The sequence below is a fragment of the Delphinus delphis genome, chromosome 3 (assembly GCF_949987515.2).
Source record: "Delphinus delphis chromosome 3, mDelDel1.2, whole genome shotgun sequence".
Lineage (NCBI taxonomy): Eukaryota > Metazoa > Chordata > Mammalia > Artiodactyla > Delphinidae > Delphinus > Delphinus delphis.
The window spans coordinates 19,162,934-19,178,341 of NC_082685.1; the positions used below are offsets into that span (position 1 = coordinate 19,162,934).

The 15,408-nt window shown below is 39.3% G+C and overlaps 1 protein-coding gene across 2 annotated transcripts in view; it reads right to left on the reverse strand.

Annotated features, from left to right (window-relative positions):
• Positions 1-6,822: 6,822 nt before the first annotated feature.
• MAPK9 (mitogen-activated protein kinase 9) overlaps positions 6,823-15,408 on the reverse strand; it is a 58,274-nt gene continuing 49,688 nt past the window's right edge. The window contains exons 8-12 of one of the 2 annotated variants that reach the window (XM_060008251.1): positions 14,451-14,633; positions 13,312-13,436; positions 12,226-12,289; positions 10,397-10,468; positions 6,823-9,034 (exon numbers count right to left, since the gene is read on the reverse strand). In XM_060008251.1, the coding sequence (XP_059864234.1) occupies positions 8,892-9,034; positions 10,397-10,468; positions 12,226-12,289; positions 13,312-13,436; positions 14,451-14,633 (587 nt within the window). In that variant the 3' untranslated portion in view covers positions 6,823-8,891. Of the gene's footprint in view, positions 9,040-10,396; positions 10,469-12,225; positions 12,290-13,311; positions 13,437-14,450; positions 14,634-15,408 lie in introns of both variants that reach the window. The other variant, XM_060008252.1, reaches the window with a different exon arrangement.

Below are 15,408 nucleotides of genomic sequence, written 5' to 3' on the forward strand. Positions count from 1 at the left end.
TTGAGCCCTGGTCTGGGAAGATCCCACATGCTGTGAAGCCACTAAGCCCATGCGCCACAACTACTGAGCATGTGCTCTAGAGCCACGAGCCACAACTACTGAGCCCATGCGCCTAGAGCCCGTGCTCTGCAACAAGAGAAGCCACCGCAGTGAGAAGACTGCACTGCAATGAAGAGTAGCCTCTACTCACCGCAACTAGGGAAAGGCCACGCACAGCAACAAAGACCCAATGCAGCCATAAATAAATAAATTTGTTAAAAAAAAAATCTGGTTGCATGTAAAAACAATCAATGGGGGGATATTAGTGACTATATGCCAGCATAAATGTGTGTATACAGGAACATATGCATCTATATAAGCAAATGTGCATGCATGCATGTATAGCTGTATGTATGCAGAGAAGGTTCAAGCACATGTGGTAAGATGTTAACCTTTGGGGAACTGGGGTGAGGAAAGGTATACAAGAACCCTTTGGACTATTTTTGCAACTTTTCTGTCAGTCTGAAATTATTTCAAAATAAAAAGTTAAAAACTTAATGAAGTCAGTAGAAAGGACTGGAAGGAATCAGCTTTAAGGAACTTCCCTGGCCACAGTTACAGCAATTTAAGTCTCCAAAAGAATGACTGGAAATACTCAAAGAAAGAGAAAGTCAGAAATATAAACCTTCTTGTGATACCATTTGAGGTAGGGATTGAACCCACACCTTACTCTGAGCATGGTTGCTGAAGGTAAGGAACAACACGTGGAGCCTGCCTTTCAGCCAGAGCTGATCTGGGAAGCTCTCCCTGAGAGCAGAGTGACAGCGAATGATGTCAGTGGGATGGCTGAACTAAGCCCTTGTAAAATTCCTGCTCATGGCAAGGATTATCATCTGGGGTTAACTGCACGAGATATATGGTGGATGAGGCCCCTGCCAAAGTAAGCCCACGTGGATGACTTTCTAGTCATGAGAAAAACACGACTGTGTGACAGAGGATTGGACTGGCATCATCCGAACCAGAGGTCAATTTTAGCATCGGTGACAGCGGGTCAAAAAGATATGAAATGTCTTCTGGTGTGAGTTCATATAAAGAACACACTATCACTTAAATGTATTATAACCAAAAGATGTGGGTGTATCTATCAAACCTTTGGATATGCATTCCAGATCCAAGAAATACTGGAGATGGACAGCATGGTCAATGCAACCCCGTGGAAGCAGCCACACAGAGCTAGAGAGTACACATCCTGCAGGCCAACCTGCCTGACAATCCTGGTGTCACGGAGGATTAAAAGATTCTTAAGAACATGACAACCAGAAACCAGATACCAGGAATGCAAGAGCTTCAACTAGATCCTGGCAGGACACACTAGTAAAAGGACTTTGGGGACACTAGGGAAATCCCAAGGCCCTGGGTATTAAACCAGATGAAAACTTACCGACATGGACAGCTGGAGACCATTAACTGAAAAATGTAGGTTATAAAATGCATGTACAGTGTGACCTCATTTGGGCAAAAAGCAAAACAAAAAATCATCTAGATATGTATGTGTCCATAGAAAACTATCTGACAGATATACAATAAAGTATCAAGTGGTCATCTCTGGATGGGGGAATATGTTGTGTTTAGTTTCTCATTCTTGATTGTGTTTTCACACATATCTTTTTTTATTTAAAAAAGGGAGCAGATGGGATGAGAGGAGGTGGAGAGAATGAGTATAGACTGCTCTTCATTTCTGTTGTGAAGGGGAGCAACTCAAGTTAAGCAGCTTTTTCTTTTTAACACAGGTGACATAAAGGTAGGAAGTGATGGAGCAGAGGTGGGGAGAGTGACGACACAGGACAGAGATGATTGTAGGAGTGAAGTTCCTGAAAGGGGCTGGGGGTCAGCTCCTGTGGGAGCAGGGAGGGTGGGTGAGGGGAGGAAGAGGCAGGCCTTCACTTGCTGCATTCTATTCCTTTGTCAAGTACCGTTAGGGAGCCATCTTTGAGAATATCTGAGAACAAACACGTACAGCTGAGTGTTCTGGTCAAGTAGTTATTTTTTTAAATAGCATCTTTAGTATGATAATTTGCTGCTTAAAAACACCCAAGAAATCAACTTTAATGTGGAGAGGTGGACAAACTTAACTATTAGTGAAATTCTGTATGCAACTCTAGCCCAGATTAAAATCAAAAATAAAAACAAAGTAGCCTGACTGCTATTAGCTGAAAAAAGGCAAGGTATGTTCAAGGTGATAAACTGTGCTGGATGGACACAATTCTGTAATCAACAGGCTACTGGAGGGCAGCTTGGCCCCTTGTGGAATCACAGTTGCGTGCACTTCAAAACATCACTTCTTTATTCACGTGGAAAGAAAATAAGGCCAACACTTGTTTCTACCCTGCTCCCCTGCCCACTCACTCACTTGTGGACACTGAGACAGCAACTGGTCGCATTTCTAAGTGGCCACAAGATCTCAAAGGTGTAGACATGAAGGGGAAGATGGAGCTCACCACCTTCTCCTCCCAAGAGAAAATAAAAGAATGAACTCTGAGAACCAGTGCCCGGTGCCAAACTCATTTCTTTTCTTGAAGTAAGTACATCAGAGACACCTGCTGAAGTGTCTTCATGATTTCTTTGAGGTGTCCATTAAGATTCTTCTTCCTGACCTCATGGCAAGGTAACACTCCACATGAGCTGAATGACAAGCCATTGGGCTGAGAACCCTACAGAGGAGGCTGGCAAAGCGCTGGCCACATGGCTCCTGTCACTGTGACTGCTGGGTCTGCCTAAAGGCTCCATCCTGCCGCTCAAGGTTATTAGTCACCTTGTGGATAAATTTTCAGAAGGCCTGTTCATGCTCATAAAACTGACGGATGTCACAAGCTGGCAGACAGAATGCTTATGAAGAATGACAGAATCAGGATTAACTGCATCATCACAAAATCCAGTAATTTTGCTGGATTACAGGCTGTGAGTGTGATGTGGCTGTTAAAGCTAAGGCCACCTGAGACAGTGTTCATTAGTGGGGCCTTGTTTGGAGGGCGTGTGCTCAGGCTGTATCTGAAATACTACGTTCACTTCTGGGCCCATGTTCTTAGGGTGCACTGAGGTGGTGATGCTCTGGGGGCTTTTTCATATGAAAGAGGGTTGGGAGAACTTTGAGTTTAAGCTAGAGAAGGGAAGTCTTGGAGCTCACTTTTCCAACTAATGTATTAAAGCCTGTCTCATAAAGGTGGATCAGACTCACTCTATTTCACCAGAAGGAAAGACGTGGGACCAATGGGTGGAAGTTGTGGGAACCAGGTTTTGGTTCAGTTAAAGAAAGAACTTTCTAACAGTCAAAACTACAAAAAATTCAGTGGGAGGAGCATTCTCTTCACTAAAACCATCTGAGCAGAGGCTGGATAACCTCTTCAGGTTGATTCCTACCCTGAATGGCAGTATGAACTAGAGAACCTCTTCATCCATTCCCACTCTCTATGAAATCTAAGTGTGTAGACAAAATAAAGCCAAGAATTTATTTCAAAGCTCAGCACAGAACTACTTCTTTAAAATGAAGAGATTCATTTAATCACATCTGTGTTTCTATGAAGTCTGTATTATAAGCCTATAGTTCCTACCCTGCACCTAAGTTCCATGTGGAAGGAATACTGTAAATGATCCATTTCACTGAACTGAGACTCTATATGCTCTTTTTGACACAGAACAAGAACACTGACTTGTGCTGGGGCTCAGAGTAAAAATGTCCCTATTTATACCCAAGATCTGTATGTAAAAGTGTCAGAACCACTAAGAGCAGAAAAGGCCAGCAGAACTCTCCTTCAGGCTCTGCTTCCCTCTAAGACCACAAAGCATCTAGAAGCTGCTTCTAGAAAGGGGCTCTTAACATGGTATCCACCAGGGTTCAGGATTCCTCAGAAAGTTTGGCAAAATTTTGTGCTCATGGCCTTTTTCTAAGGAGAGGATCACAGTTTTCATCAGACTCTCAAAGGTGTTCACGACTATAAGAGTAAGATCTGCACGAGTGTGACAGCACTCTGAGGGCAATTCTGCTGCTCCCTTCCTGATGTGGGTCAGGGGCTGCAGCTTCCTCACTGTTGTGCAGGGGGTTAGAGAACTGATTCTGGATTTCCCTTCCAACACTAAAACCCCACAGCACAGAAATAGCACAGCAAACACCCTTGTTCACAAGGACCCCTGAGCCCTGAGGACACAGCAAATGAAAGGTTCCCAATGGCCATGACAGGCACATCCCTCTTAAATCATGGTCACATTTGGCTTCAAAGAGATGTCACTGGCCAATCTGTCACTGTTATTATGGATTTTATTACCACCTTTCCTGATTAAAGACCAAAAATATCAAATAACCACCTTATTGTCAAAGGTAAGCTTACACTTAAATTCACACAAGTAGCTACAGAATCTTCAGGAAAGTATATCCTAAGTTATTCTGAAATACTACCCCTTCTCCCACCAAAAAAAAATCCCACCCACCTACATGTACCATTTAAGTCAATAAATTAAAAGTATTTTAGTACTATCTACTCTGAAAGTAGGAAGGGGGTAAGATAGAGAAATGGAACCTAGATCATTTTCAAGAGAAATGTTTTCCTTTTCTAGAAACCTTTAAAATTAAGATTGATACTCATCCATCTGGAATGATTCTAGTCCTTAAAGCAGTGAAGAGAGTGAGCCATTGTGGGCCCTTCTATTCCTATGGTTTTAAGTAGTAAACATCCTAAAGTGCCTCAAAACCAGAAGCAAAATGAAAGAGGCTCATCCATGCACAAAACCACAAGCACAATGCTGGAGAAGGTGTGGAGAAAAGGGAACACTCTTGCACTGCTGGTGGGAATGTGAATTGGTACAGCCACTATGGAGAACAGTATGAAGGTTCCTTAAAAAAAACTATAAATAGAACTACCATATGACCCAGCAATCCCACTACTGGGCATATACCCCGAGAAAACCATAATTCAAAAAGAGTCATGTACCAAAATGTTCACTGCAGCTCTATTTACAATAGCCCGGAGATGGAAACAACGTAAGTGTCCATCATTGGATGAATGGATAAAGAAGATGTGGCACATATATACAATGGAATATTACTCAGCCATAAAAAGAAACGAAATTGAGCTATTTGTAATGAGGTGGATGGACCTAGAGTCTGTCATACAGAGTGAAGTAAGTCAGAAGGAGAAAGACAAATACCGTATGCTAACACATATATATGGAATTTAAGAAAAAAAATTGTCATGAAGAACCTAGGGGTAAGATGGGAATAAAGACACAGACCTACTAGAGAATGGACTTGAGGATATGGGGAGGGGTAAGGGTAAGCTGTGACAAAGCAAGAGAGTGGCATGGACATATATACACTACCAAACGTAAAATAGATAGCTAGTGGGAAGCATAAGCATGGCACAGGGAGATCAGCTTGGTGCTTTGTGACCACCTAGAGGGATGGGATAGGGTGGGAGGGAGGGAGATGCAAGAGGGAAGAGATATGGGAACATATGTATATGTATAACTGATTCGCTTTGTTATAAAGCAGAAACTAACACACCACTGTAAAGCAATTATTCTCCAATAAAGATGTAAAAAAAAACAAAACCCACAAGCACACAAGCACCATTAACGATTTGAAGTAATACAAGGAAAGACTGACGGATTGGTGGATTCTTCTGGCCACAGCTTGTGAGAAAACAATTACTCCGAATACTCGATTTTGCACTGCATGTTTTTGAAAACTCAGATTCAGGAATCTGCAGAATATTTTCAGTAAGAGATCTAACAGAAATGTTTTGCTTTTCAATTTAAAAACATTTGCTAATATTGATTGAAATGATGACACTCCAATATCTACCTGTGTTCATGTTAAATCTGTAATCAGAGATGGCGATGTAGAAATACACAGTCAACTGTCACTTAAAAACACACCACAAAAATTGGACATGCTATACACTTCTCTTTTAAAATGTATTTGTATTATTTTCACCAATCAAAACACACATAATATATTTTATTATAAAACATTAGGCAATGTTACTTTTGAGATATGCAATCTGAAAGGTCACACCTGTGTTTACTACCAGTGTGAAACACCAGAGGAGTTACATTAGAAATCAACCAGACAAATTCATCATACATCATTACCATGACTTACACAGCATCAAATCTGGATTAAACCAGTATCCCATTCAGTGTTTCAACTATGGACTCTGGGTGTCAGTAAGGAGCCCTGCCAAGGGTTTTCTCCTTTCAGCACTGCGGCTCTGAGTTTCAGGGTGCAGAGATAAACACAGAGCCCTGTTTCCATCTCCTGTTTCCACAGCTGATCAACACTGAGCAGGATGTGTTTTGAGAATGCTCTCCTACTCTGACAGACTCTGTCTGCTCTCTGGAACCTGTACTTGAAATCAAGACCTGACATAGGGGAGGCAGTCACTTCCTTTTTAACAAAAAACTAAGTCAACAAACAAAACGAACCTAGTCCAAATTCCAGGCTAATAATAAATTACCTGGTTTATAAAAATATGTGTCCAAAATAGTTACTTCAGGGTTGTGTACAATATAAATTACAAAAATAAAATAGAAAAGATGAAAAATTGAGCATAATTTTTCAGTTCTTTATCCAACATCAGCATTTATCTATGGAGAGCAGTTTGAAACCATCTGCACTGCACCAGGGCCCTGGCACATCTCGGCTCAGGAGGGAGGACCCTGAAGTGGGGTGAGGTATTTCTATGGAGCTCGGCTGTCTGCAGCCCTGTGGCCTGTCCTAGGTGCACTCACTGATCTCTGATGGAAGGTGGTCTTGGCAGGAAACCCGTCCACACCATCACGGACTCCATCCGTGAACACACAGAGGAATGAGTGAGCAGAAAGCCAATCTGTGCGGCACCTAGCTCCACTTACAAATGACGCCTGGCTGAATGTACAATCACCCAGCGAAACCTTGATGCGCCCTCAGCATCCCTGTGCTGCATATACATAAGCCTAGGACAGATAATGTATTTTTAAAACTCTCACCTTTGTTTTTCTCTTTAAAGATAGATTTAGTAAAGCCTTTTTAAAGAATGTGTATTAGAGAGGAGGCCATTTTAAGATGTTTATATATGTATAGTGATAACTTGCTTCACAATACCATCAGGCCTCCAAAACCAAAATAATCCTAAGCCATGTAATAGGTGTTTCTGCCTCAATTCAAGTTAGTATTTCCATCTTATAGTTGAATGTGTCTAAACCTCACAATATAAAACTATTTATTACTTCAATATTAATTTTGTTCATCAAGGGTTCCAGTTTCCAGTGATAAGACCAATAAGATACAACTGGTGTAGAGATAATCATATATTTTAGATAATATTTATAATAAACTTTCTTATCAAAGTTCCTCCTCAGAACACATTCTAAAGAATGTGAACAATGTTGATTCAATAGCTTCCAAAATAATTAAACACAAGATATGAATTTGTAACAGAATAAGCTCAAGGGAAAAGCATTATGAGCACAGGTAGCCGTATGTGACCATCGTAACTCCATTTCTGCAATGACACTTCAATACCCAGTATTTTACTGAACTTTGAATGATTTCCATATGAGTCTGAAAGTATCAATTTCAGGTGAGCAGTTTAAAAATCAGAAAATGTTCAATAGTTAATTATTACCCTTTAGGGTATTTCCTCCATATCCCTCAGAAGTTTTTCCAGAACATTCATGGATTTCCCTTAGGAAAAGGAAATGCCTCCACAAAGTGGAAAACAAACCATAAACAGGCATTCTGAATCAGTCTGCTTCCTAAAACAGACCAAAGGGGGATTTATGTGGTTTCTTTCAGAGAAGAAAGTCAAGTAAGAATGCTGTGTTGGAAGAGGGAAACTCTGCCTTGTGAAATCACGTATCTCACCTTGAGTGACAGAAGGTAAGAAAGGACCCAGTCCAGGCTCAAGCAAAGCAAGCACTTAGTAAGTGACTGCAATCATCTTCAGTGATCACTTCATAAAATTCTACTCTAACAGCAGGTGATGGGTTCAAGAATCTATTTGCCATCATATTATTGACATAGGTATTAGGTGGCTAATAAAGAAGGTGAAGTTCTAGGTAGCATTTTAAATTAATAAGTCCAGAAGACCAAGAAAAAAGAGATAGGGAAGATAGAATTTTAAAGGTATATATGTTTTAAGCAGCACAAAACAAAACTTAAAATTTTATCATGCAGTAAAGCTGAATGTACAGTCACCTAGACTAAGACAATTTAGAGAAAACAAAGTGTCCTGGTCTTAGCAGTGGTAATTCTCAGCCCCAAACATGACAAATTTAAGAAAAGTTACATTTTAAATTTATAGATTTAATTATATTCCTTCTGAAATACGAAAGAAAATAACTCATACCCTAAAAGAAGGTAATATATGATAATATGATGGTGGCCAATTAATACACATAAATCTATTTTTCTGGACAGACACCAAATTACTTAAGAGGATTAAGAGACAATTCTAGAAGCAGCACTACCTTGAAGATTATTTGGCTTTATAAATACTGATTTCCAAAGTGCTAGAGGGCAAGTCTGAGCAAGCATTTGTGGTCACATGCATATAAGTCCCAACGGTTACTGAGGATGAGAAACTGTCACTATTACTGTACAACTTAAGAAAAAATTCATCTATTCTAATTGCTCACCTGAAATGACCTTGAACAAAATCTCTAAAAGTGTGGTTTGCACTTTTTTTCTTTAGACATAATCTGCTTCATTTTATAATCTAAGCAAGGCAAGCCTAGTACGACTGAGTAGGGGCAAGGCATCGTGTTTCTTACATGCAGAACATGGAGTTTTTCTATTTGGTTCCATCAACTCCCAAGTATTTCAGGCCCATGGAAGCGAGAGTTCCTTCACTGATGACAAGCTTGCTATTTCTAACTTATCATCGACAACCTTCAAGGGGTCCTGTTGAGGCATCCAGACTGCTGTCTGTGTCTGAGGCCAGCGTCTGCTCAGTGGACATGGATGAAATGTCATTGATAGACGACGACTGAGAAGGAGTGGCGTTGCTACTTACTGCTGCATCTGTGCTAAGAAAACCAAATATAATAAAATCTGAGGCACGACATTGCTGCAAATCCAGGCAACGAGACTTCAGGTCATTTCTCAGCTCTGTCCTTTTGTAGTTTCCTATACTATTAGTATAAGCAAGAAGTTACTTGACTATATATTTTGAACTTTTCCTGGAGTCTTTCTTTAGGCTCAAAATCCCAATTATTCCTCCGTCTTTCCCTGCAATATTCTCTTTCTTCCCAGTGGCTAAACATCATACATGTACTCATGTATAATCATGTTATTAACTTCTTTAAAAATACCTGCTGGTTTTAAAAAGATATTAAAAGAAAATTGCTGAATTTATCCTAAAACTATCAGTATCACAAAAGGCTTAAGCCCAAGTAGGATTCAAGTGTCATCAGACATTTCAATTATAATCATAAACACTTAGTCCAAGGAAAAAAGCATCAACCTTTGAAAAATTCTTTTGCAATAAAAATACCTTCTAAAAGAAGGATTACATGCAAATTAAAAAAGGAAAAAAAATTAGTGGACTCTTGTTCATTTTATTTTTGCTTTCTAAATCCCCAAAGCTGACATGTTAAGGCAAATGAAACTATCCTATTTCCTACTATCTATATTTTAGTCTGGTTTGAACAAAAACAAAACATCCAGGTTCCCAGAGGTAAGTCTTAAATTTGTGCTGAGTTAACAACGAGCACCTAAATTCGTATTGAAGTTATATAATCTCTAGACACTTGACACATTTATCATGCTGAATATAAAATTCAAGAATAAGAAGCAGTCCAACATGTACTTACGTGTGTGTGTGTGCATGCACTTTCCAGTGGGAGTGGAGTGAGAAAATAAATATAACTAAAGAGTTTTGTTTAAGTAGAACCCTACAGGACACCATATATACTATGTCTTTAATACTCATACAATTACCTAATTGTCAGACTTCTACCACTAAGTAAAACATGTAGAAAGATGAGAGAATTATATGAACAATTTTCTCAAAAGAAAACCCAATTCCATTTTATCTAGATTCACATTAATTTTCGTTTTTAACTGGTTAGGGGCAGTACAACGAGGGTCATGCACATTGAAAAGGCTTTAAATTCAATTTCCTTATCTATTAACAAAACTGACAGCAGCTGTTACAAGGATGAAACAAGAATGTTTATAATATAGTTGGTTCGCTGCCTGGCACAACAGTAAAATGTTAGCTGCCACCACCAGGACAAACCGAAAAGGAGAAGACTATTTCACATAAGGAGTTTTCAAATCCAATGCTGGTCAAGCTGGCACTTAACACACTGTTGCCACTTATAAAAAATGAATAGGGAAAGAAAAATATTATGCAGTCAAACTATTAAAGCAATCACTAACCTGAAGGTTGATCTTTCACAACACCATTCTTGCTTCTTTCTTCCCAATCCATTACTTCTTTGTAAATTAGCTCTTCAAATAGAAATGCAAGTTAAAATGCTTCATCAGTTTCTTTGCATCTCAAAATACTGCTTCCAAATCAATTGGAACCACTCCAAGGGCACTGTGATGTGCTATTTTTAATTGTGATAGACAATTAAGTAATATAGTTTACCTAGACCAAAATATAATTTGATCCATTATATCTCTTCAACCCAGCTATTAAGACAGCCAGGGACTTCCCTGGTGGCGCAATGGTTAACAATCTGCCTGCCAATGCAGGGGACATGGGTTCGATCCCTGGTCCGGGATCCCACATGCTGCAGAGCAGCTAAGCCCATGTGCCACAACTACTGAGCCTGTGCTCTAGACCCCGCAAGCCATAACTACTGAGCCCGCGTGCCACAACTACGGAAGCTTGGACTTCTAGAGCCCGTGCTCCACAAGAGAAGCCACCGCCTGTGCGCTGCAACAAAGAGTAGCCCCCACTCGCCGCAACTAGAGAAAGCCCGCACGCAATCAAGACCCAACACAGCCAAAAAAAAAAAGACAGCCAAAAATGTATGGCAGCTCTGGATCCATGATGGGGGTTTTACAAAGTGGGGGTGAGGGAGAGAGAATGAGAGAGACACACAGAGGGAGAGAGGTGGGGAGAGAGGGAGGGAAAGTACTAGCAAAGTGGCTCTAACAGAACAGTTTAAGTACTGGATACTCTCACATCTTTTTGCACATGTTTTCCTCCATCTTTACTGTGGTTCTCCAAATATAATAACCCCTCCAGACTGGTCAGAAATTAATCTAATTACCTAAGTTTTTTCTTGGCTTCAATCTCAGTTTTCCTCAATTTTGATTTGTAAGAAAAACTAATTACCTATTAACTAAGCAGCTTCCTAAAATTTTGCTATTCATGAAATAAAATTAGCATATTGCAAGCAGTTAGTGAGGCCTATGGGTGTGTGCACATGCAGGTTGTTGGTATCCCTATATCCCGGGGAGGGGCTCTTGGGAAGGACACATCACCATGTTTGACTTGCGCTGACCATAGTTCTCAATTACTACTGATTCTTCTTTTTAATGAAAAATTTTTAGTTCAGCCTCTTTTTTACTGGTTTAGTTTGCTGTGGGTTGTTTGGTTAATCTTAGAGTGGTAATAATAACTATCTGCATATTTTTGATCTGCAATTTTCCCCAAACTCTTATTTTAAAACACATACATAACTACATGGCTTACAAATACAGCAGAAGTTCACATGACCCCAGTGGGGTCTCCCATGTCTGCTTTACAGAGACCTGTGAATTGGGGTTACTCAACAATTTGCAACATGTTGTCAAGGTAAGTGTGATACAATCACTGAGTTTAGTTTACAAACCAAGATTTGATAATGTAAGATTGTGTGAAAAAGCCTTTATTTTTCTCTTTTGAAGCAAATAATATGCAATTCATACACGTTCCTCTCTAATTCTGTTATCTTCAAGTTCTTTTTCTACTGGGAAATAGGAAGAGAGAGGATAAATGGGCTTCAGGGTTTCTCAACCCTCTCTTAGAAAGGCTATTGTCAAAAAGTGCAGGCATGAAGCAGAGGCAAGTGTTTTTTCTTGATGCCACATCGAAGTGAAATTAGAACAGACTAAGCCACACAATGATTTCATATTTGCACAGTATAGAACACTTCACAGATACCTCTGCTTTGCCTACCTGTATACAATGTTGGCAACATACACTTTTTTAAAAATCTTGCCCCATTGCAAGAAATGTCATAAGTAACAATCAAAATAAGTTCCGTCTTTACCTTTCCATTCTTCAATTGCATGTTCTCTTTCTTCCAACTGGGCATCATAAATTTGAGGTGGTGGCTAAAAGTTAAATTACAGCTAAAGTCAATAGTTAAAAAAATAATGAGGCATGAAGAAAAAGAATCACTTTGTAAGACTTCTAAAATATTTATAATATGGATGTAGTTTCATTAAATACTTGGCTTATTAAAGATTTCTTTATAAGTATGATTTCCATCAGTTTCAGAATCAAAATAATTGAGGAAAAGTTAACCAAAAAAATAGAGCATTATAGTCCTCTTAATAATCACACTCTAAAGACATCTGCCCAAATGTAATTATAAAATTAGTAATCACAGGCTGCTTCTTAGAGATCCACCCTGGACAAGGTACTGTGCTATGAAATACAGAAGCTGCAAAACACATTTCAGGTTTATATTTCTTCCTGTTAGAACTCCCAAACTCAACCCCCAATTCATAAATGGACTGCTTCAAAAATTTGCTTAAAATCATGTGTTTATAAATCAAATTCTTTTCATATAAAACAATGTTTAAAATGGTGGTTAAATGCATAGGCCAAGACATAATAATGAGCATGCCACTATGTGGTTATTTCACTTCCAACTAAAGACCATCCATACCAATGCTGCTACAGAAAAATGCACATGAGCACCAAACTCAGAAGTGGAACCCCCCTAGCAGGTACCTCTGGGGAAGGATGAACAAACTTGTGATTTTCAGGAAGTTTCTTAGCCTGACTGGGTGCCTAAACAAGATGATGTAAAGCAAAGCCCAAGGCACAGTGCCAGGTACACAAATGGATGCCTAAAAAAGGTGATATTATGATCACACATCAGCATCTGCATAAATGAAGATAATTATATCACCACAGCATAAGCATGTTCACTCCTGAGGTACTCTGAGTAGAGCCCCACTAACAAGAGTCCCAAAAGGGGTTGTGAGCCATGTTACATGGCCTCGTTGTAATCAGGAGTCCTTTTAAATCTAGGACTTTATGTACCCATTCCAGACTAACAGACAGAAGGTCCAAGGAAATGTATGCCCTGCCTTTACACATAAGTCTTTTCAAAATAGATGCTTACCGCTTCTGCTTCAGCAGGGTCATACCAAACAGTGATATAAGGGTGACGCAAAGCTTCATCTACAGAGATTCGCTTGTCGGGATCTATCACTAACATTTTTGATAGTAAGTCTCTGGCTTGACTTGCTAGGGTAAAAACAAATATTAGATTAATAAAGTAATAGCGTTAACCTGAAAATCACACAATAAAGAACTAAATGTGATAGCAGAGACAGAACAAAAATATATTAACTTTGAGAAATTGTTGATAGCTTCAAGATTATTAGAGTCTTTTTCTTTAACAGTAAGTCAAGCAGCCACTTCCACTACAAACCAGGCTTTCAAATGTGCTTTCAGCTTCTGAATTTGGAAGGGAGAAGGACAGGGCACAAGGCTGAGAAGCCACATCCAGGGAGGGTGCAGGAGCTAAGCTAAGGGTGTCACTGCCAAGAATGCAGGCATGAAGCAGAGGCAAGTGTTTTTTCTTGATGCCACATCGAAGTGAAATTAGAACAGACTAAGCCACACAATGATTTCATATTTGCACAGTATAGAACACTTCACAGATACCTCTGCTTTGCCTACCTCTATACAATGTTGGCAACATACACTTTTTTTAAAATCTAGAGATTAGTAGTTAGAAAAAAATCCAACAACTTCGATAACTTGGTTAAATATAAGGCTCACCTAGGTTTTAGCAATTAAAATTCACTAGTATAGGCAAAGAAGAGATGGGGCTTTTCTGAATGAGGCACAGTTTATCTTGATGTAGAGAGAAACAAATCTATTCTTTCCCTTAAAACACTTAGTGATAAGCACAGGAGAAGGGGAGAAGGAGCCTTTTAAAATTTCTGACTGTTCAACTGGGCTAGAATCTGTATTCAAGTATTCTTTATACCTGAAAACTGTTTGAATTCCATTTGCTGTAATTAACATAAGAGTCTTTCAGACTGATGTAAATATTTTGACCACAGGCTTCAGTTACGTCACTTTATTGAGGACAAAACTTCTAGGTCTTTAAGCTTTCTTTCTGAAATGCCTTCATCTTACCTGTAAATGACTTTGAGGGTTTCAACTATTTTGTCTCTCAATGTTCACAGGTTTTAGAATGCAAACATAAAGTGAAAGCTTCACCCAGTATAAGAAAAAATGATATCTTACTTTTAATTTTGTCTCGTTCAGATTCTGATGGGAATATCCAATCTGGAAAGAGTTCTTCAAATTTGATTCCAGGATACTTTGGTCTGTTTTCTACGTAATTCCTCACAGTTGGCTGAAGTTTCTTCATGAAATCTGCAGATGGTGTTCCTAGCTGCTCAATAACTTTATTCCACTGATCAATATCTAAGGAGTCTCTTGAGGAAAATACAACTGAAATGCCTTATATTCATATTACATAAAGTAGCATCATTCAAAGAAAAACTTAAATTATATTTATACTTATCAACAAGTAATTAACCAGGCCACCTCACTGGGTCAGCAGAAGCATTCTGAAATAATATTCGAAAAAGGTTTGGGCTCCAAGTTAAGACTATTTAAAAAAAACTCTGCATCTTTATAAACTCTGATCACAGTTTATTAAATCAACACGATGAAGTCTATATGCCTTCCCATTCTAGATCAAAATAAAGTTATCTTGTAACTGAAGAATACCTATGACTGAAAGGCTTAAACATGAAATTAGGTAGTAATTATATAGGCAAATTGAAATCAGTTCTCATAATAAAACTATGTTAGATCTAAAGCTCCCTAAAGTAGAGAGACCTATCTGATTGCTCAATTTACAGCTGGGAGCCACCCCTGCGAGGCAGGCCTGGAGGGATGGGGTGCATGAGGGGGTGGGCAGGAGCCAAGGCTCTGGACTTTCTGAGCTCTCACCATGTCCTTTCCCACTGTAGCTGTGCTTACATTGAGCAGTGACAGCTTTGAGAGGTCATTCTGTTTTACTTGGCACTGACCCGGACCATCACTGCAATACAAAGGAGTGTGTTTCATTTCCTTTCAAAGTATATGACCTGGGTTTCAGACTCCATTGTGTATTAGACACTCACTAGGTGTCAGGCAGTCAATCTCCCTTGGGTCTCACCTTCCTATTTGTAAAATGCAGACAATACCAGCT